This window comes from Lagenorhynchus albirostris, chromosome 5, assembly GCF_949774975.1.
Source record: "Lagenorhynchus albirostris chromosome 5, mLagAlb1.1, whole genome shotgun sequence".
Lineage (NCBI taxonomy): Eukaryota > Metazoa > Chordata > Mammalia > Artiodactyla > Delphinidae > Lagenorhynchus > Lagenorhynchus albirostris.
Genome location: NC_083099.1, coordinates 144,411,862 through 144,433,217, shown reverse-complemented (window position 1 = coordinate 144,433,217; position 21,356 = coordinate 144,411,862). Strand labels below are relative to the sequence as shown.

The window sequence follows — 21,356 nt, the reverse complement described above, 5'->3', positions numbered from 1 at the left end:
TCTTGGGTTCTCTGAGCAGGGAAGACTTGGGCCAGATGGACTCACCTGGCTCCCCTGCTGGGCCCAGCTCCAAACCGGCTCCTTCCTGTCTCTGGAGGCTCCCAGGAGCCTCAGGGCGGGGCCCTTCCTCTAACTGCCTCCACGCCCTCCGACGGCCTTGGGGAAGGACTCTCTTGCCCTCTTGTGGCCAAGACGCTGTGGGTGTTCAGGCTGCTGGTGGAAGGTGGACGCACCTGGGGATGGAGTGAGAGGAAGCACTTTCTCAGAGGTGAGGGGTTCGGAAACTTGACACCCAGTTAACAAACCTTAACCACTCGGAAGAGTATGGTGCAGGCGGAAGAAGGAACCTACTTTCAATTATTTGTATAAAGATCTTTTTTTTTCTCTTAAAGACTCATAAAACCTCTCCTGGGTCATTCCTGGTAAAGACCATAATCCGGGGATCAACCAGGAGATACAGGAGGAGAGAGGAGGGGAGAGAAGGAGAGGGGAGGGGAGGGGAGGGGAAGGGAGGGGGGCCCATGGAGAGGAGGCGCCCCTCCCTCAGATAACGAACTGGGCAGCGGATGCCTGGCACCGGGAGCCCCAAGGCGCCCCGCGGGGCTCTCCTGTCCCTAGGACTCTTTCACCAGGGGGTGTTTCCAGAAGAAGCAATGGTGGCGGGGCCAAAGAGGGCCCCTAGACCTCTGCGAATAAACAGCGGGGCAGTCACCATGCTGGCCCCAGGGTCCTGCAGCAGGGCCAGGACCTGCACTGGAGGTCACAGGTCTTCCGGCAGCTCTGTCCCAGCTGGAGCTCCAGCTCCCAACGTCCAGTGGGAGGGGCGGGGGCCGCCCTGCTCTTGCGGCCCTTGCTGGGGAGCGTGATCTTTGGTTGCCGGGTGTTTTGTGACTCTCTCTCTAAAACCTGCTTTGGCTTCAGTTTGGGTCCAGAGCAACAGAAAAAGTGTATCCTTCATCCCTTTGCATTCAAATCTTTTCAAAAGAGCAAATATTTGCCCACAAAAATACCTGTTGCTCTTCCGACATGGCCCAAATGCCCAGCAGTGTGGGCAGTGCACTCCCGGGCAGCGATGGAGGAGAGGGGCCGGCTGCCTTTGGCCACTCGTGGCCCTGTGTGGCTGCAGCTCTGTGGGCACCCGGCGAGGAGGGCCGGGCAGGGAATTCCACCTTGCAGGCCTCTGTGCTCTCAGGGGTGAGGGAAAGGCCCCCCCTTTCCCGGCGGGTTGCATACAGGCCACCCATCCTGGAGAGAACATGTAGGTCTGTAAGGGGGTATCTTCAGTCTTGTCCAAGGATGGAACGTGGGTTTTGTTTGTGTCCCTGGAGAGGGGAACTCAGGGTGCTGGGGGGTTGCACACTGGAGGCTTCTGGACTTCCCAGAGCCCCCGAGGTGATCTTTCCCGGGCCAGGGGGCTGTAGGGCCCTTGGTCTGGTCTGGTCTGTGGCGAGCAAGCAGGTGTGGAAGCTGGTTTCGTCCTGCATACGGCCCCCCAGTGCCCCCATCAGAGAGTGAAGCCCTGACAGGCAAGGTGGCTGCACTGGCTGGAGTCGCTGGGACCCATTCGTCGGGCGGGCCTGCCGGATCTGCGGCTCAAGTAACCCACCTGGCCAGCCGTGCGGGCCTGGGTCAGTCCTCTGGCTTGCCCTTCCGCAGCCCGCACGCTGACCCTGTGCGCGCCCGCCGCGAGGGGAAGCAGCGGAGCCCAGGCGGAGGCCCGCGCGGCCCGCAGGTGAAGGTGTCTGCGCCCCACGCCGCGTGGCCCCGCCCTCGGCGCCAGCCCCGCCCCGGCCTGTACCCGGCGCGGCCCGCAGGAGGAGACGTCCGCGCAGCCCCGCCCCCGTCTCGGCCCCGCCCACATCCCGGCCCAGTCCACCAGCCCATCAGTCCCGCCCCCGCCCCTCGGCCGGGCCCCGCCTCAGCCCCCAGCGGCTCCGCCCGTTCTGCCGCAGCAACGCCCCGACTCGGGATCTAGCAGGACTCATGCCCTAGGTGGGCCCCGTGGCGTTGCCTTGGTACAGACGACGCTCTCCACGAGGGCGGGCTGCACTTCCGGGGCGGGGCACGGCCAACGGAAGTACGTGACCGCCCGGGGCCATGGCGGCGCTCGGCGTCTTCTGCTTGCTCCTCGGGGCGGTATCCTGGCCGCTGACTTCGGCCTCGGGCGAGGAGTTCTGGCCAGGCCAGTCGGCAGCCGACATCTTGTCGGGGGCGGCGTCCCGCAGACGGTAAACGTTCTCGGCTGGGCCGGTGGGCAGGGACCCGGCGAACCGGGAGGCGGGGCTCGGAGGGCCGGGAGGCGGAGCGGTGGAGCCTCGCTGTCCCCTCGCCTCTCGGGACCCCTGGCCTGGGGCCGCGAGCCCCCCGGAAGGGCAGGCTGCAGGTCCGCGCAGGCCGGGGGCGCCTGTTACACGATGCGGGCCTTGCCTGGAGTTCGAGGAGCCCCCGAATCAGATGTTCGAATGGGGCGGTTCTTAAGAAAGCCCAGCTTTGTTTCCCTGCAGGAGAATATCCGTCCCATCCAGGTGTGGGTTGTTTCATAGATAAGTCTCGGGGTAAGAGACAAGCGTCGGTGCCGTTCAGCAGTTACTGAGGGCTTGACCGAAAACAGACTGCTGGGTGCGGGGTGTCAAGATGGTAGATGGGCCTCTTCCTGGCAGGCTTGGGGGATTGGAGGCTCAAGCCAGGGAGCACAGCATGGCCTCGTTTGCAGTAACGGAGATGCAGAGAAGGGGGCGGTGGGGACACAGCAGAAGCTGAGGTCTCCTGCCTGGGGCTTGTGTAGAGAAGTCTTGCTTTACATACGGCAGCCGGCAGCCGTTCTCAGAGTGCGTCCAGGGATCCCTGACGTGCCAGGCCATTTTCGTAGAAAGACCTTTTGCCCACACTCTCTCGAGGGTTTACTGTGGAGATTTACCAGGGACCACCTGGCCTGTGCTACCATAACACAGGGAATGAGAAGCAGACGGGAGAACCCAGCAATCACCAGACCAAAAAGAGATTTGCAGAAATTAAAAACAGTGCCGCTCTTGTCCGTCATGATTTTTGTCTTGAAAAATACACTTATTTTTCATTTGGAAATTTGGAAATACTAATGATAAAGGTAATACGTTTATTTTTGTTATTTTTAAGGAAATTCATAAATACTTTTCTAAAGTTCTTGCTTTAAATTCTAAATCAGGAGTCATCGGTAGATTTAACCCACATAAACAGTAGCCTTTGGGGTCCTCGGTCACCGTTAAGAGGTTTGAGAAGCCCTGGAGGGTGAGCGCTCAGATTCTGCCTGCGAGACTCCGCTGGTCTTAGCTGTGAATTATTGCTGGTGGTTAAACGGATGCTGAGATGTCTTCTGCTCTTACTTGCGGGCTCTTGAAGTGACTGGTCCCCTGGAAACGGGTGGGCCACTGCCTCCACACTACAGACCAGAAGCTACTGACCGCGCTAGGCCGTGGACGTGGGGTGTTGGGTTTTCTGTGCGGAGCCCGGCCCTGAAGAAGCACTCTCCTGCCCTCCCTGCCAGGTATCTTCTGTACGACGTCAACCCCCCGGAGGGCTTCAACCTCCGCAGGGACGTGTACATCCGGGTCGCCTCCCTCCTGAAGACTCTGCTGAAGACTGAGGAGTGGGTGCTGGTACTGCCCCCCTGGGGCCGCCTCTACCACTGGAAGAGCCCCGACATTCGCCAGGTCCGGATTCCCTGGTCCGACTTTTTCGATCTTCCAAGTCTCAGTAGGAACATCCCCGTCATGGAGTACGAACAGTTCATTGCAGGTGAGGTGGGCGGCGGTCCTGTAACTGGGGCCGCGCGGGCATTGGTCTGGGCGTGAACGTCAGGCCCGGCCGAGCCCTCGGCCAGCGGGGCCGTCTCCTCTTGGGCCTTTGCTCTGCCTAGGGGCCCTGCTTCCGTTTCCCGCACTACTGGCGATTTTGACCTTTCCATAGTTTTTCTAGGGAAATAGATCTGAAGCATGTGAGCCATGTGTCCCCTTGCCTCCGAAAACCCCGGCCGCCTGGTGAGCTGGAGCTGTGGTTGGGGGGGCAGGACCACAGGCCTCCCCCTGTGCAGGCCAGGCTGGTCTTACCTGAAGGAAAACACGCTGCGTGCGTGGCGCTGGCTGGGTGCTGGAGGAGACGTGTGACCACACATCCCGTCTCATGTGGTTCTGGACAGCCTTCTCATTTTCATGTTTTTAAGAGGAAAGGGTTGAAGATTTCCTAGAATGAAGGTACTTAGAGCACACTGTTGCTTTATTCAGAAGACATAAACAGTCAGGGACACCTCTGCCCAGATCCCTGGAGCAGCCCGGGAGAGCGAGTCACAGCTCCCGAGTGGTGGTCTTCGCGCTTCTGCTGTGTGAGGGCCTGGCGGCCTGAGCGTCGCTGCTGCCCCCGACGCCAGGCCCACACCGCAGGTTGTCAGGTTCTGTTCTCACCACACCGCAGACCCTGTCCCGCGGGGACCTTCTCCGCGTGGGGCTCCGCTGTGGCTGCAGGGCCACCGGATGACCTGCTGCCGTCCGCACTCCTGCTGGGGAGGCAAACCCTGCGGCTGGGGAGCAACCTTCCTGACCCGACTCAGCCCGGAAGCAGGCTCGGCCTTGTCTGCACGGGCCCTGGCGCCCAGGGGACCGGCCCCTGACCTGCCAGCGCGGTGGCGCCTCGGCCACGAGGGGTGCTTAGTGACTGCAGACGGCTGTCATCCCTGCCGCTCTGCAGGCCGTGTCCCTCGGGCCGGGCAGTGGGGTTGGGGACCAAGCCCCCGGGTGACAGTGTGGAGGTGACAGACCCGCCTTGACCAGCCCAGGTTTACCACTGCAGAGGGGACAGGCATGGGGCGTCACACCCGGAAGGCCTCCAGGCCGGCGTCTCAGCCCCGGTGTTGCATCCCCCCACCCCGCCGTAGGAGCCCAGAGCCCGGGCCTCGTGCTCAAGCCAGAGAGAGTGTGGACGAGACACTGGCTCACTCACGGTGGCTCTCTCGTCAGTGCGCTCTGTCGTTGCACCTGTGAGCACATCTTCACGTGTCGCCGAGTCGTGGCTGGGAGGCGCCAGGTGTGGGAGGAGCAGTGGGTGAGACGGACACAGGCCGCGGCTCTCCGGGGCGTCCTGTTGGGGGCGGGGGCAGAGCATAAGTAAGTGGCGGGGACACGCAGCGCTCGCGGCAGTGACCAGAGCCTCAGGACGAGAAAGCAGGAAGGGGTGCGGAGTGTTGGGCGGTGGCCGTGGACTGGGAAGGCATCCTTTTTGGGGAGATGCAGTTTGAGTGGCCTCACGGGTCAAGAACAAGCCCCGGAGGGGACGGTCCAGGCGGGTCAGCTATTCAGGGGTCCCGGGGAAGGAGCACACCCCCATGGGCTCCAGGCATCACAGGGGGGCAGGTGCAGGAGAGGAGAGGGGCAGAGCGAGGGCAGCCTGCGGCCGTCGTGGGGACTGGCCCCGCCCACGGCGACGTGTGGGTGTGGCTGGAAAGAGAAGGGGGCCCAGGCAAGGCCGGATGCTGTAAGAGGTTGGGGCGCTGAGCGGCCCAGAGGAGATGCTGGCTCCTGGACACGCCCCCCAGGCAGCCCTCCCGTCCCCTGAGGGACCCCCATGTCCCGAGGTCACTTGTTCCATCATCTCTGCTTTTATGAGCTTCTTCCAGTCCTGTTTGGGAAGACGGTGGCGTTAAATACAGTGGTACTTCTCTGTATCGCCGCAGTGCGTGCTGTGGTCACCGTTACTGTCGGTCCTTGTCTCCTGCAGAGTCCGGCGGGCCCTTCATCGACCAGGTCTATGTCCTGCAAGGTTATGCAGAGGGCTGGAAGGAGGGGGCCTGGGAGGAGAAGATCGACAGCCGGCCCTGCATCGAGCCGCCCCTTTACTCGCAGGACAAGCACGAGTATTACAGGTACCACCGCGTTCGGGGACTCAGGCTGGTTTAGAAATACCTGGCTGAGACACACTTAACCTTTTCCCGTGTTGTTTAACGCGCTTGAACGTGGTCGTGGCGGTGTTGTCACCCCAGACTGAGCTGCCGTCAGAAGAGCTGCCTGTGGAAGTGCTGCTGTGTCCTCCCCAGCCCCGCCCAAAGCGCCCTCCACACGGGGGACCAGAGTAATCCGGTTCTAGACCTGGAGCAGCTCCAGAGCTCCTGAGAGCACAGCTGCTTTAAGGACAGTTACTGTCAAAACTGGCCCTGGCCCGTAAGCGTTCGTTCCGCCGGGCTGCTTCCAGGCCGTCCCTGCTTTCCTGTCATCGTACCGTCCAGGTTCCTGAAGACAGCTTCCGTGGTCTCATCAGATCAGATGAAATTTGTGGTTTCTTTAAAGATTTCCACAAGGTCACTACCTGTGATCACGACCAATAACTTGTGAAAACTTACTGGTGAACTAAGAGAACTAGCTGAGTTTATCCAGATCGGGCCGTGCATCCCGACTTCACTTACTGCCCGCGGAAAGAGAGCCGCACTAACCGGGTGCCGTGGGTCTTGTTTTCCAGAGGATGGTTTTGGGGTTATGAAGAGACGCGGGGTTTAAACGTGTCCTGTCTGTCTGTTCAGGGGTCGGCTTCCATCATCGCCCCTGTGCTCCTGAGAAACACGTCCGCACGGTGAGTGTGTGGTCTCTGGGTGATGGCTGGTGCGAGGGCACGTGTGTGAGCGTGTCCGTGTGTGCCTGTGCTCCGTCCTGCCCGCTGGCCCGCGGGCGTCGTTGGAGGGTCAGACCTCAGCCGCCCCCCACCGCTGCCTCTCGAGCCGGGGGGCCAGCAGTTGGGCTCCAGGGGAGCCCCCAGGCGGGGCGGCCGTGGCTGTTCTCCCGGCGCTGCTTGGAGCGGCTGTGCTTCTGAGCCTCACGACGGGGGTCTCTGGTCCCACCCCTGGTGGGCGGTGGGGTCGGATTTACACCCGGATCCTGCCCTGGGGTCCTGTCGAGGTGGTGGGGCGAGCCAGGGCCTGCTGGACGCAGCAGGGCGTGAGGATGGGCATAGGGGCAGGGGGCGGGCAGTAAGAGAGGGGCGGGGATGAGGGCCGTGGGGTCGTGAGGCTGCAGCAGGGGGAGGGCCGGGACAAGAGCGGGACCAGCGGGGCCGGGAGGGTTTTGAAGTGACCACTGAGTGACCGGGGCTGGGGCGGCAGCCCGGAGCTGGCCTTGGAGGTTCCGCATGGGCGAGGAGTGCTTCCCCTCGGGGCCACCCCTGAAATCAAGCTCTCTCGCCGGCCTCCTCGAAGCCTGAGCTGTGAGTGGTCAGAGGACCAGCTCAGGCCTCTCCTGGACACCGCCCTGGAGGCTGCTCCTGGCCTCACGTGTTGGGAGTGTGTCTGCATGGCCGGTTCCGCCTGGAAGCAGCAAACCAGCCGCACAGGCCCCGCCCGCCCGCCCTGCCACCAGAGGGTCAGCGGGGAGGGCTGGGGTTCCGGGCGAGTGGCAGGGTCTGGTGCGCCAGGCGGGCTCCTCAGGAGGGGCTCGTGCTTGGTTTCTAGGCAGGTGTCCTAGGAGTTCCCTGCAGGTGTGAGTTGCCGGGGACTTGGGGACCCTGCGAGGGCCCCTCCTGTTAGCCACCTTCGGTGCCCCTGAGCCTGCGCACGCACAGGGCAGGCCTCCTGTCCTCTCCGGGGCCCGGGAGGGCGCGGACTGTCCAGCACGGCCCCAGTGTACCAGAACGCCAGGCCGGCCCCCCGGGCTGTGTCAGCAAAGCGCAGGCCGGCCCCGGAGGCAGCAGCCGCCTTCTCTGCTCGGGGGGCCCGAGCTCCTCATAAGAGACGAGGCTGCTGAGGGCACTGCCTGCTGGGGCCCCACGCAACTCATCTCACAGCTGTTCGCATTTCAAAAGCAGATCTGGCCGAAGCTTTGGGCTGTGGGACCGTTTCTGCTGAGTCCCATTTGTGGGTAAGGGGAGCTGAGCCCAGGACAGACTTGTGCCCGGAGGCCCCACTGTTTAAGAAAGACGCAGGGGGCTTGACAGCGGGGAGATGGCGGTGCTGAGACCCACGAGGCTGGACGGGGGTGGGGGAACCCCACCATGCAGAAAACTCAAGATGTGAACAGCACTAACCAGAGAGAGAAGGTTGATACATTCAGTTACGTTACAATTAATAAGTCTTGTCCATCGATAGAAAGCGTTAACAGAATGGAAAGACAAACCAGAGAGGGAGGTGCTTGTAGCCTGTCAGTCACGTCAGTCAGTACAGGGCTGGGTCAGATACAGGCAGAGCTGCTAAGTAAAGATTAGTGAGTAAAGGGCAGGCGGCCTGGTAGCAAATTCAGCAGAAGACGCTGTCAGGTGTACCGCCGAGGAACACGCTGCTCTTAGACCCCAGGGGAGACGCAGGCCGCCGCCTCCCAGACGTGGCCTGTTTCTGGAGGGTCCTCTCCACCTGTGCTGATTCTTCAGGTTGCTTGATTAGCTCAGGCAGACCACCTTTCCTGCCCCTCACTTTGTGAGGAGGGAGTTGAGCCTTCCTTTAAGAAGGGGCTGGCTTTGGCTGGAGAAATACAAACATGATAAGGAGTCTGTTTCATTAAGGTGATTTTTAAAAATAAGAGTAAATACTGAGTTTTGTTCCTTTGGGGTAGCCATCGTTATATGGCTTTGCCCTTTATCCAGTAACATGATGAGTTAAGCCATAGATGTTCTAATACTGAACGTTTTTGCGTCCCTGGTGTGAACTCCATTTGTCACGTGTGTCATCCTTTTAATGTATTGCTGGGTTCTGTTTGCTAATTTCACGTTTTGTTTACTTGTGGGGTTTTTTGCGTTGAGAGTCAGTCGAGCTTGGTAGCTCAGCCAGTTCAGCGGCTGGGACAGGAGAGCGTCTGTCGATGTTTAGAGCCACTTAGGAATCGACAGCTTCTGCAGGCAGCTGCCTGTGAGAGGCTCAGCAGAGATTTGCCCAGACGCACCCAGGCGACCCAGCAAGGTTTCACCCTCTCGGAGTTCGTCCCTGATTGTTCCCTGGCCCAGGGCCTCCCACATGACAGTGCTCTCTGGAGCGTGTGAACATAAAGACCTTCTTTTCTTGTTGTTTAAAAATAGGTCCGTGATGTTAGACCGAGCCGAAAACCTCCTTCACGACCACTATGGAGGGAAGGAGTACTGGGACGTGAGTGTCGCATGGCAAGCACCTCTGTACATGTGTTTAGTCTTGGAAAGCCCAAGACCCTCAGCAGCTCTTGTTTTCCACCTTGCTGGCTAGCCTGATGAGGCTCTTAGCAGGCGTGGGGGAGGGTCCGCCGGTGAGCGTTGCCCCCTGCCCAAGGAGTGCTCCAGGGAGCGGGCTGGGGCGTCCCGGGCCCCTCCTGCACCGCATCGGCTGTCCTTTCCTGCTGACGCGTTCAGAACCTGGAATTAGAGCTCCGGCCGTGTGTCCCCAGCGTTGAAAGGTGGGGCGTTCTGTGCCCCGAGTCCTTAATAGCGGAGTCGGGCTCTGCCCTGAGGGGGAAGCGCTGGCTCTGGGTGCACAGACAGTGACAGGGAGGCAGGTGGGCGAGAGGCTTCTCCCGTCCTCCTGGGTGTGGGGACGGCTTAATCGTCAGGCGTCTGGTTTGGAAAAGAGGCGCAGTTCTGCCGACGGGGGCCCGGTGCAGCAGTTTGGCAAAAGCGCCAGACGTTCCCTGAGAAGAGCCTTTGGCTGCAAGGTGGGGACCCAGGTGAAGTCGGCCTGGCCTGTCGGGGGCTCTGCCGGGCGAGGGAGCCTCCAAGGGCATCAGGGTGGGTGGGCTGCAGGGGACACGGGGCCTGCTCCCCCGGGTCCTGGGACCTGTGCAGAAACTGGTCTTAGAAGGGCCATTTGTGCGTTGTTGGAGCGAGGTAGAAGCGTTTAGGCAGATTACAGCTTTCTTAAGTTAAAAATGAGCACTGAGCTCCCTCGAGGCAGATACTTTGCAGCCTGGTTTCTCCCCCTCCCCGTGGGGATCTGTGCCCGTCTCACCTGGGGCTCCCGGTGGATGTGTCCCTTCTCCCGAGGCCCCTGTGTGGGAGCCGGTTTCCCTGGATCTCTGCACCTTGGCTCTGCGACGGTGTGGACGGAGCCCCGTGGCCATGCCCCCACCCCATTTCCACATGGTGGGCGTGGTGTTTTCTGCCGCAGGGGCTCCCAAGTCTGTTGATTGAGGTGCAGGTTTATTATTTATAGCAGCTAATATTTGAGAAAGAAAAACGTGGTATTTGCTGTCAGGAAAATGCAGTTGGTGTTCTGTTATCTCTGCACCTACTTCACGATGAAGGGCAGCCCCGCATGTGATTAGGTCCGTCCCTGGACCGCGTCCTGTCCTGTCCCTGCAGGGCGTTGGTCAGTAATCAGTCCCCAGATGGACCCAGTCAGGCCCCCCAAGTCCCGCCCAGTCGTCACCAGCCTCAGCCTGTCTGGTCCTTCCTCCACCTGGGGAAATGGGTGTCATGCCCCCTCTGCAGCCCCTGACCCCCAGCTCTCAGGGTCTGCCCTGTCTGGGGGTCATGGATGCCTCCTGTGGGCGGGCTGGGCAGGCAGAGGCCCCCAGGTGGGACCCTGCTCCCTGGACTCGCGACCTGGGTGCCTCCTGGGCGGGTTGTTGCAGAAGCGCAGAAGTGTCAAAACGTGGACACGGTGGTTCTGTGCCTCATGACAGCACTGTGGTCCCCACCAGCCCTGAAGGGTGGTGACCCCCCTCGGCACCTGCGGGGGGGGAGGGGTGATGGGCGAGGACCCCGGTGCGGGGGGGAGGGGTGACAGGTGGGGACTCTGGGTGGGGGGGGAGGGGTGATGGGCGGGGACCCCGGGGTGGGGGGCGAGGGGTGACGGGCGGGGACCCCGGGGCGGGGGGGGAGGGGTGACGGGCGGGGACCCCGGGGCGGGGGGGAGGGGTGACGGGCAGGGACCCCGGGGCGGGGGGGGAGGGGTGACGGGTGGGGACCCCGGGGCAGGGGGGAGGGGTGACGGGTGGGGACCCCGGGGCAGGGGCTCACGGTCTGTTGCACCTGCAGACCCGGCGCAGCATGGTGTTCGCCAAGCACCTGCGGGCCGTGGGGGACGAGTTCCGGAGCAGGTACCTGAATTCCACGGATGCGGCCGACAGGATCCCCTTCGAGGAGGACTGGACCAAGATGAAGGTGGACCCCACCTCTGTAATCCTTGGCGGGGGGATGCATTTTGTCTCTAGATGCCTCACAGCTAATCCCCTCCTTCAGGAAAGGGCAGAACGGGAACACCCTTGTCTGTCGCAGGGCTGCCGGGCCGCACTGCCCCAGGTGCCAGAGATGCCGCTCGTCAGCAGGGAGCCCCCGTCCTGGTGCAGACGTAGGGACGTTGGCCAGTAATCGGTCCCTAGATGCACCGATCAGGCCCCCCGCGTCCCGCCCGATCGGCACCAGCCTGTCTGGTCCTCCTCCACCAGGTCCAGCTGGGCTCTTCGCTGGGGGGCCCATACCTGGGCGTCCACCTGAGGAGGAAGGACTTCACCTGGGGGCACAGGGAGGACGTGCCCAGCCTGGAGGGGGCCGCGAGGAGGATCCGCAGCCTCATGAAGACCCACCAGCTGGACAGGGTGTTCGTGGCCACGGACGCCGCCAGGAAGGGTACATGGCTCCATCCGCCTGTCCCTCCTACAGCTAATGGGAGGGGGTCGCGCTCCTGTCCTCCTCGCCCCTCCCCCCACGGCCCTGCAGTGTGAGCGCATGCACACGCATGTCTCCTGCGGCCCCGTCACCTCCCGTGATGCACCTGCAGAGCTGGATGGGCTCCGGAGGCTGCTGCCCGAGATGGTGCGGTTCGAACCCACGTGGGAGGAGCTGGAGCTCTACAAGGACGGGGGTGTCGCCATCGTGGACCAGTGGGTCTGCGCACACGCCCGGTGAGCAGCCTAGCGCGTGTCCGAGGCTGAGTCCTCACGTGCAGACCACCAGCTCGGCCCTCCTTGCCTCACCCGGGGCCTCTCCTCTGCCGCGTCTTGTCTTGGGGGCAGGGCCGTCCCCGCTCCTCCCGCCCCTGAGTCCTGGTCACCAGGTACCTCTCGGGCACCCGCGGGGCGCCCTGCCCAGTGTCCCGTCCTTGTCATGGGAGGCAAGCTGTCCACAGGGACCTGGGCCCGGGCCTTGGGGCTTCCTCGGGTTCATCTGCCCCCCGGCGCTGGGAGAGCAAGGCTGGGGTGAGTCGGGCACTTGGAGGAAAGTGGACAATCAGAGCAGAGTAGGTGATTTTCCCTCTCCTTCCAGAATCCTCAGACGTGCTGGGTGCAGGGGCGTGTGTGGTTTACCAGGTAGAGGTGTGCCCTGTCCCGTTCCAGGGGACACCTCCTCCAGGCTGAGCAGAGGGCTGAGGGCGGACTCAGCCCCACCAGGGCTGCAGGGAGCAGCCCCAGCCCCGCCCTGTGCTCTGGGCCCTGCCCCTCGGCCCCGAGGTTCTGCTGGTGGGGGGCGGGGGTATGGGGTTCGGGGCTTCGCTCTTCCCCGCCTGCCTTGGGCTCAGGCCTGGCGGTGACGGGAAGCAGACCTCCAGCACGTGTGTTCCGAGATGCCGTCCCTGGAGGGGAGTTTCCTCCTCCTCCGGCTGCGGCTCCGCCCTCAGCGGGAAGGCCTGCGCGGCAGGTTAAGCTTGGCCCTGAGCCCCTGCCCCGAGCAGCTGAGGTCTAGCAGTGGCCGGAGCCTGCCCCCGGTGCGGGAACTGTCACCCGAGCCCCTGCGGCGGCCGCAGCCTGGCCCCTGGGCTCCTGCAGCCCAGGCCGCTTGGTGGCGGTGGGCCACGGGGAGCCCCGGCCGAGGAGCCTGGGCTGGGGGGCCGGGGGGCGCCTGGGGTCGCGGGTGGGCGTGGCTGGCGGGTTTGCTCCGCAGCCCCGGTGACCTCACGTGTCTCAGCAGGTTTTTTATCGGCACCTCGGTCTCCACGTTCTCTTTTCGAATTCACGAGGAGAGAGAGATCCTGGGGTTGGACCCCAAGACGACATACAACCGGTTCTGTGGGGACGAGGAGAAGGCGTGCGAGCAGCCCACGCACTGGAGAATTGCGTACTGAGCCGGCCCACGGGCGCCCCACACGCGGGCTCGCAGCCGCCCTCAGGACAGGTGTCCCAGCCGGGGCAGGGACCCCCCGGCTGGGCAGCAGGCTGTCCCCTCTCCGGTCTCAGGCCCGGGAGCCCTGCGGAGCCACGCTGCGTCTGTCCTGCCTTCCCCAGGCCCACCTGTCTGCCGTGACCCAGCGCCGCCGCTTCCCCGGGATGCGGGCTGTTGGCTCCAGATCCGGAACCGTGTGTCCGCGGCCAGCGAGGCCCCCGTGATGCCTCGGAGGTGCCGGCTTGTCCTTGTTGACCTTGGCCTGGAAGGTCTCCCACAGCGTCGGGCAGGCCTGGCCCCTGGGCTGCTCGTGTCCCGGGCGGCGGACACAGTGTTGCCGCTCCCTGGGCCACAGAGCAGGGCCCTTGGTCCTGCCCTTCTCCCCACGTGGGACCCCGTGCTAGCTGGACGCCGGGCGAACCACCACATCACAGGGCCGGTCTGAGGCCTTTGGGGGCCTGTGATGCCCTCGCCCCGTCCGCCCCCACTGCCTGGGTCAGAGCATCGGCCCCGTCCGCCCCCACTGCCTGGGTCAGAGCATCGGCCCCGTCCGCCCCCACTGCCTGGGTCAGAGCATCGGAACGTTCCTTGGCGAGTCCCGGTGCTTTGTGTGCTCACGGGGACGGGGGGCCCCCGCCGGTGGTCTGCAGGGTCCGTCCAGCTGTCCAGGCTGTCTGGTCTGTGACGGCCACAGCAGTACGAGGGGTGGCCAGATGCTCATCCTCGGAGCCCCTGTGGTCCCCGCGCGAGGGCAGGGGTGCAGCTGAGAGGAGCGGGGCCACTCCAGCCTCGGAAGGCACCTTGGGGACCAGCTGCTGCGGGGCAGAGGCCGGTCTGCAGAGCCCTGTGTTGGGATTTCACGGCCGCCACGAGGGAGCTGCTGTGAGGGCACTGCTGGGGCCCCACCCCGTCCCCTCCAACTAGGCGCCCAACTTCCCACGACACCTGGGGTGACTGGCGACCCTGCAGAACCCATGAGTCTGGGCTGCAGCCGCCCCGTGTCTCCTTCCTGAGCTCTAGAGAGGCTCTGATCATACGGCGGGGTCCTGCGGTGTCACCGCCGTGCCGGGTGAATCCGCGAGATATTTATTCTTTGTTTGTACATCAAGTATTAATAAAATACGTTTTCTAGAAATGGTGCTTTTTCCCACCTTGCGTTCTGTTTCGGCCGAGCGCTGGTCCAAGCATCTGGGCTCGGCCGTTACCTTCCTCTTTAAGAAAAGCTGCGTTGTCGTCGCCTGTGTGTACGGGTGTGAGCATCGTGGAGGCACCGGCCGGCCACCGCCTGCCCCGCCGGCTCTTCGTTCCTTGCACGTTGGCCGCCAGGCTTGGTTGGAAAGAGCCCGCGGTTCTGCAGGTGTGAGAACTGCTGTCGTCTAGGGCTGAGGGGGCAGCAGTAGAGCCTCCCGGGGGCTGCATCCTGCTGGGAAAGACCAGCCAGCGAAACCCCACCCTAGAGGGCAGGGCGCGCGGTGGGAAGGCAGGGAGCTCCGGGAGGGGGTGCGGGCCACGCCGCGGAGGGGGCAGGGGTGAGCCTCAAGGGGCAGTGAGGGTAGGGCCGCCGGGGGTCTGCGGAGAAGCGGGGGACAGCCTGGAAGCTGGGCTCCAGGTGACGCTGTCAGGGCTGCCGGACGCGGGGCGGGTGGTCGGGACGTGGCGTCTCAGCTGCTGGAAGGACATGGCCTGGGGCCTGTGGTCTTGGCCGCGTGAAAGGTCTGAGGGGGAGGGGCCGCAGGTGGGGACCGTGACGGCGGGCAGGGCATGCCTCGGAGGAGGCATCCGGGCATCGGCGGGCATCGCACCCCTGTCCTGACGGGGAGACACGGGAGGAGCCGCGGCCTCGTGGGCCTCCCTGGCCCCAGGCCTCCCCGCTCTCTCGGCTCTGCCGTGTCTGACGGGGCGCCGGGCAGGCCACAGGAGGGCCATCGTCAGAGCCTGTCTGGAGCGTGTCGTGCCATCGTTGGAATTTCAGAAACACATCGAGGGTGAAGGAAGGTGAGCCGGGGGGTGTGGGGTGGGGTCTCTGTCCGCCTCAGTTGGGGCACGTGTGGTAAGTGTCCCCCGAGGGCTCCGGAGGCAGCCCCCAGGAACAGCAGCCGTCCTCTGCAGGCCGGGGGGCCTGGACGCGGGACCACCTCCCTACATCTGGGGCCGCCCCCACCCTGCACCCTGATTTAGTGCCCGACTCTGAGGTCACAGGGTCAGCGCTGCACCGGGGCTTATACATAAACCGCCTGGTCACAGAGGGCGTCCCTGCGTCACTGGGCTGGACAGTCCTGCTAGATCAGGGCATCAGGTCCTGCAGACAGTGGGGGAGCCTTGCCATTGCGGCTCCCTGGGGACCCCAGCTGTGCGGGGCCGGTTACCCTGCACCACGGGCCAGGCTCCGGGCTCCGAGGGCAATCACTGCGAGGTGGCACCTTTGTCCCCCTCCCTGGGCGAGGAGTGTGTCGTGGGAGATTGTTTTCTTATGATGATCAGTCTGCTGCTTTCAAAGCCCAGGGGCCTCCAGAGACCCCATTTCAGCAGATAACCCTCCTGTGAGCTGAAGGAGAACGGAAAGCATCCCTCTGTGAAACGATGACTCTTAAAATTGTCTTTTGCTTCCTGTGGGCAGCAGGCTCTCGTCGGGTGGGTTTGTTGTAAGTCCAGCTGTCAGGGGGTCAGGGCGGTGGTTCTCCGCTCGCAGGACAGCCTGGACAGGGACGGGAACATGGATGGGGAAAGGCAAACCTGGCTGACCTCGAGCCAGAAGGCCCACGCAGGCCCTGCGTCTCGGCCGGGCCCTCCCAGGACGGAGGGTGGTGGCGTGGACATGGACCTTCCAGCACGAGGCCCTTCACCCGTCTAGGTGGGGGCGCCATCACGATGCAGTCTAGGTTAGGAAAGCGGTCACAGGACATTGCCAGCTTCACCTGGGGACTGATTCTCTGGGTGGTGCTGGTGCTGTCATCCTGCTTTTCTACTTCACAGAGGGGTCACTGATGTAAGACCACCCACGTGATCCCGAGGTGCCCTCTGGGCCGCAGGCGGACCCCTCATTCACCCCGTGGGCACTGAGTACCCCCCAACCCCCCGCCCCAGGGCTGGGTGTCCTGATGGAGTCGGGAGAGTGGGCGCTGGGGAGGCCTCTGCTCGAGGGCGGACCAGGGCCTTAGGTGATGGTCAGGGAGCGCGTCCAGCGCACAGGGCCAGCAGGTGCCTGGCCTGGTGGGAGAGCCTTGGAGGAGGGCGGCAGTGCTAGGCCTGGAGTTTGGAGGGGCACCCGCCTAGCTTGTTGGAGAAGCAGGGGCAGGTCCCAGCCCGCTCCCAAGGTCTCGGAGCCCCGAGGCCATCAGCAAAGATTCCTGCTGTGGAGTGGGCTCGGGCGGCTGTGTGTGGGTGGGGGCAGGAAGGACCCCCCGCACGGGTCGGGCCAGGCTGGGTGCCCCAAGACAGACCTTTGCAGGTGGAGGGCGAGGGAGACCCAGATGCCAGAGGTGCCTGGTCAGAACGTGGGGAGGAGCAGCTGGGAGATAACCAGGGCTGACGGCCGCCCTGCGCTGCTCCAGCCCACGGCCGCCTCTCCTGGCGGGACTTGTGGGCTGTCACACGGTGGGGAGGGGCCTCAGCAAAACCCCTCCCAGCTCTCCTCTGGACCCCTCAGGCCTGTTCCAGCTGACATCTGACAAACCCACTCATAACTCATCGTTAACCTTTTATAAACAAAGGGGAAGTGTCGAACCCGGACGTTTGAACTTTCAGGGACTCGTCTCCTCATCTGCAGAGAAGGTCAGGGAGGCAGGCGCGTGGGCAGGAGACAGCGGCTGACGCTCTAAAATTGTTCCCCTGACCTCGAAGGCAGGCGGCAGCTCAACCAAGCAGCAAGGCCCGGCCCGAGACAAATATTCACGTCCCTCCCCGCCTGCCTGTCATCTCTGTGACTAAGCCAGGTCCTTGTTCAGTGAGGCGATGACACAGCCAATGAACTCTTGCAACACCGTCACCAGTGCTCAGAGAAACCCAGGACAGTCACTTGGTCCTTCCCAACCAAGCAAGGAAGGTAAGGGACTGGAAAATTCAAAGATGTTATTTAAAGACTGACTTCCAGAGCAGATTGGCTCAAGATGGTGGAGTAGAAGGACGCGCACTCACTCCCTCTTGCGAGAGCGCCAGAATCACAACTGCTGAACAATCACCCTCAGGAAGACCCTGGAACTCACCAACAAAGAGACCCCACCTCCAAAGACCAAGGAGAAGCCACAATGAGACGGTAGGAGGGGTGCAATCACAGTAAAATCAAATCCCATAACCACTGGGTGGGTGACTCACAAACTGGAGAACACTTATATCACAGAAGTCCACCCACTGGAGGGAAGGTTCTGAGTCCCATGTCAGGCTTCCCAAGCTGGGGGTCCGGCAATGAGAGGAAGAATTCCCAGAGAATCAGACGTTGAAGGCTAGCGGGAGTTGATTGCAGGACTTCGACAGGACTGGGGGAAACAGAGACTCCACTCTTCGAGGGCACACACAAAGTAGTGTGCGCATCAGGACCCAGGGGGAAGGAGCAGTGACCCCATGGGAGACTGAACCAGACCTACCCGCTAGTGTTGGAGGGTCTCCTGCAGAGGCGAGGGGTGGCTGTGTCTCACCATGAGGACAAGGACGCTGGCAGCAGAAGTTCTGGGAAGTACTCCTTGGCGTGAGCCCTCCCAGAGTCCATTAGCCCCACCAAAGAACCCGGGTAGGCTCCGGTGTTGGGTCACCTCAGGCCAAACAACCAACAGGGAGGGAACCCAGTCCCACCCATCAGCAGACAAGCGGATTAAAGTTTTACTGAGCTCTGCCCACCAGAGCTACACCCAGCTCTATCCACCACCAGTCCCTCCCATCAGGAACCTTGCACAAGCCTCTTAGATAGCCTCATCCACCAGACGGCAGACAGCAGAAGCAAGAAGAACTACAATCCTGCAGCCTGTGGAACTAAAACCACGTTCACAGGAAGATAGATGAGATGAAAAGGCAGAGGGCTATGTACCAGATGAAGGAACAAGATAAAATCCCAGAAGAACAACTAAATGAAGTGGAGACAGGCAACCTTCCAGAAAAGGAATTCAGAATAATGATAGTGAAGATGATCCAGGACCTCGGAAAAAGAATGGAGGCAAAGATCGAGAAGACGGAAGAAATGTTTAACAAAGACCTAGAAGAATTAAAGAACAAACAAACAGAGATGAACAATACAATAACTGAAATGAAAAATACACTAGAAGGAATCAATAGCAGAAGAATTGAGGCAGAAGAACGGATAAGTGACCTGGAAGACAGAATGGTGGAATTCACTGCTGCAGAATAGAATAAAGAAAAAAGAATGAAAAGAAATGAAGACAGCCTAAGAGGCCTCTGGGACAATATTAAACACAACAACATTCACATTATATGGGTCCCAGGAGAGAGAGAAAGGACCCGAGAAAATATTCGAAGAGATTATAGTTGAAAACTTCCCTAACATGGGAAAGGAAACAGCCACCCAAGTCCATGAAGTGCAGAGAGTCCCATACAGGATAAACCCAAGGAGAAATACGCCGAGACACAAAGTAATCAAATTGGCCAAAATTAAAGACAAAGAAAAATTATTGAAAGCAGCAAGGGAAAGACGACAAATAACATACAACGGAACTCCCATAAGGTTAACAGCTGATTTCTCGGCAGAAACTCTACAAGCCAGAAGGGAGTGGCATGACATATTTAAGGTGATGAAAGGGAAGAACCTACAACCAAGATTACTCTACCCGGCAAGGATCTCATTCAGATTCGATGGAGAAATCAAAAGCTTTATAGACAAGCTAAAAGCTAAGAGAATTGAGCACCACTAAATCAGCTCTACAACAAATGCTAAAGGAACTTCTCTAAGTGGAAAACACAAGAGAAGAAAAAGACCTACAAAAACAAACCCAAAAGAATTAAGGAAATGGTAATAGGAACATATATATCGATAATTACCTTAAATCTGAATGGATTAATTGCTCCAACCAAAAGACACAGACTGGCTGATTGGATAAAAAAACAAGACCGATATATATGCTGTCTACAAGAGACCCACTTCAGACCTAGGGATATATACAGACTGAAAGTGAGGGGATGGAAAAAGATATTCCATGCAAATGGTAATCAAAAGAAAGCTGGAGTAGCAATTCTCATATCAGATAAAATACACTTTAAAATAAAGAATGTTACAAGAGACAAGGAAGGATACTACGTAATGATCAAGGGATCAATCCAAGAAGAAGATATAACAATTATAAATATATATGCACCCAACATAGGAGCACCTCAATACATAAGGCAACTGCTAACAGCTCTAAAAGAGGAAATCGACAGTAACACAATAATAATGGGGGACTTTAACACCCCACTAACACCAATGGACAGATCATCCAAACAGAAAATTAATAAGGAAACACAAGCTTTAAGTGACACAATAGACCAGATAGATTTAATTGATATTTATAGGACATTCCATCCCAAAACAGCAGATTACACTTTTTTCTCAAGTGCACATGGAACATTCTCCAGGATAGATAGCATCTTGGGTCACAAATCAAGCCTCAGTAAATTTAAGAAAATTGAAATCATATCAAGCATCTTTTCTGACCACAACACTATGAGATTAGAAATCAATTACAGGGAAAAAAACACAAACACATGGAGGCTAAACAATAAGTTACCAAATAACAAAGCGATCACTGAAGAAATCAAAGAGGAAATCAAAAAATACCTAGAAACAAATGACAATGAAAACACGACAATCCACAACCTATGGGATGCAGCAAAAGCAGTTCTAAGAGGGAAGTTTATAGCAATACAGTCCCACCTCAAGAAACAACAAACATCACAAATAAACAAACTAACCTTACACCTAAAGCAACTAGAGAAAGAAGAACAAACAAAACCTGAAGTTAGTAGAAGAAAAGAAATCATAAAGATCAGAGCAGAAATAAATGAAATAGAAACAAAGAAAACAATAGCAAAGATCGATAAAACTAAAATCTGGTTCTTTGAGAAGATAAACAAAATTGATAAACCATTAGCCAGACTCATCAAGAAAAAGAAGGAGAGGACTCAAATCAATAAAATTAGAAATGAAAAAGGAGAAGTTACAACAACACTGCAGAAATACAAAGCATCCTAAGAGACTACTACAAGCAACTCTATGCCAATAAAGTGGACAACCTGGAAGAAATGGACAAATTCTCCCAAGACTGAACCAGGATGAAATAGAAAATATGAACAGACCAATCACAAGAAATGAAATTGAAACTGTGATTAAAAATCTTCCAACAAACAAAAGTCCAGGACCAGATGGCTTCACAGGTGAATTCTATCAAACATTTAGAGAAGAGCTAACATGCATCATTCTCAAACTCTTCCAAAAAATTTCAGAGGCAGGAATACTCCCAAACTCATTCTATGAGGCCACCATCACCCTGATACCAAAACCAGACAAAGATACTACAAGAAAAGAAAATTACAGACCAATATCACTGATGAATATAGATGCAAAAGTCCTCGACAAAATACTAGGAAACAGAATCTAACAACACATTAAAAGGATCATACACCATGATCAAGTGGGATTTATCCCAGGGATGCAAGGATTCTTCAATATATGCAAATCAGTCAATGTGATACACCATATTAACAAATTGAAACAGAAAAACCAGATGATCATCTCAATAGATGCAGGAAAAGTATTTGAAAAAATTCAACACCCATTTATGATAAAAACTCTCCAGAAAGTGGGCATAGAGGGAACCTACCTCAACACAATAAAGGCCGTATACGACAAACCCACAGCCAACATCATTCTCAATGGTGAAAAACTGAAAGCATTTCCTCTAAGATCAGGAACAAGACAAGGATGTCCACTCTCACCACTATTATTCAACATAGTTTTGGAAACCCTAGCCACAGCAATCAGAGAAGAAAAAGAAATAAAAGGAATACAAATTGGAAAAGAAGAAGTAAAACTATCACTGTTTGCAGATGACATGATACTATACATAGATAAATCCTAAAGATGCCACCAGAAAGCTACTAGAGCTAATCAATGAATTTGGTAAAGTTGCAGGATACAAAATTAATGCACAGAAATCTCTTGCATTCCTATAGACTAATGATGAAAAATCTGAAAGAGAAATTAAGGAAACACTCCCATTTACCATTGCAACAAAAAGAATAAAATACCTAGGAATAAACCTACCTAGGGAGACAAAAGACCTGTATGCTGAAGACTATAAGACACTGATGAAAGAAATTAAAGATGATACAAACAGATGGGAAGATATATCATGTTCTTGGACTGGAAAAATCAATCT

At 58.7% G+C, this 21,356-nt stretch overlaps 1 protein-coding gene across 1 annotated transcript; it reads left to right on the top strand.

The window, feature by feature from the left end:
* Window positions 1-2,047: 2,047 nt before the first annotated feature.
* POFUT2 (protein O-fucosyltransferase 2) lies at window positions 2,048-13,023 on the top strand. The gene is made up of 9 exons (XM_060151093.1): window positions 2,048-2,228; window positions 3,521-3,771; window positions 5,743-5,887; window positions 6,478-6,588; window positions 9,013-9,079; window positions 10,939-11,064; window positions 11,349-11,529; window positions 11,681-11,804; window positions 12,808-13,023. The coding sequence occupies exons 1-9, from the start codon at window positions 2,098-2,100 to the stop codon at window positions 12,959-12,961; spliced, it is 1,290 nt and encodes a 429-aa protein (XP_060007076.1). The 5' UTR covers window positions 2,048-2,097; the 3' UTR covers window positions 12,962-13,023.
* The last annotated feature ends 8,333 nt before the right edge of the window (window positions 13,024-21,356 follow it).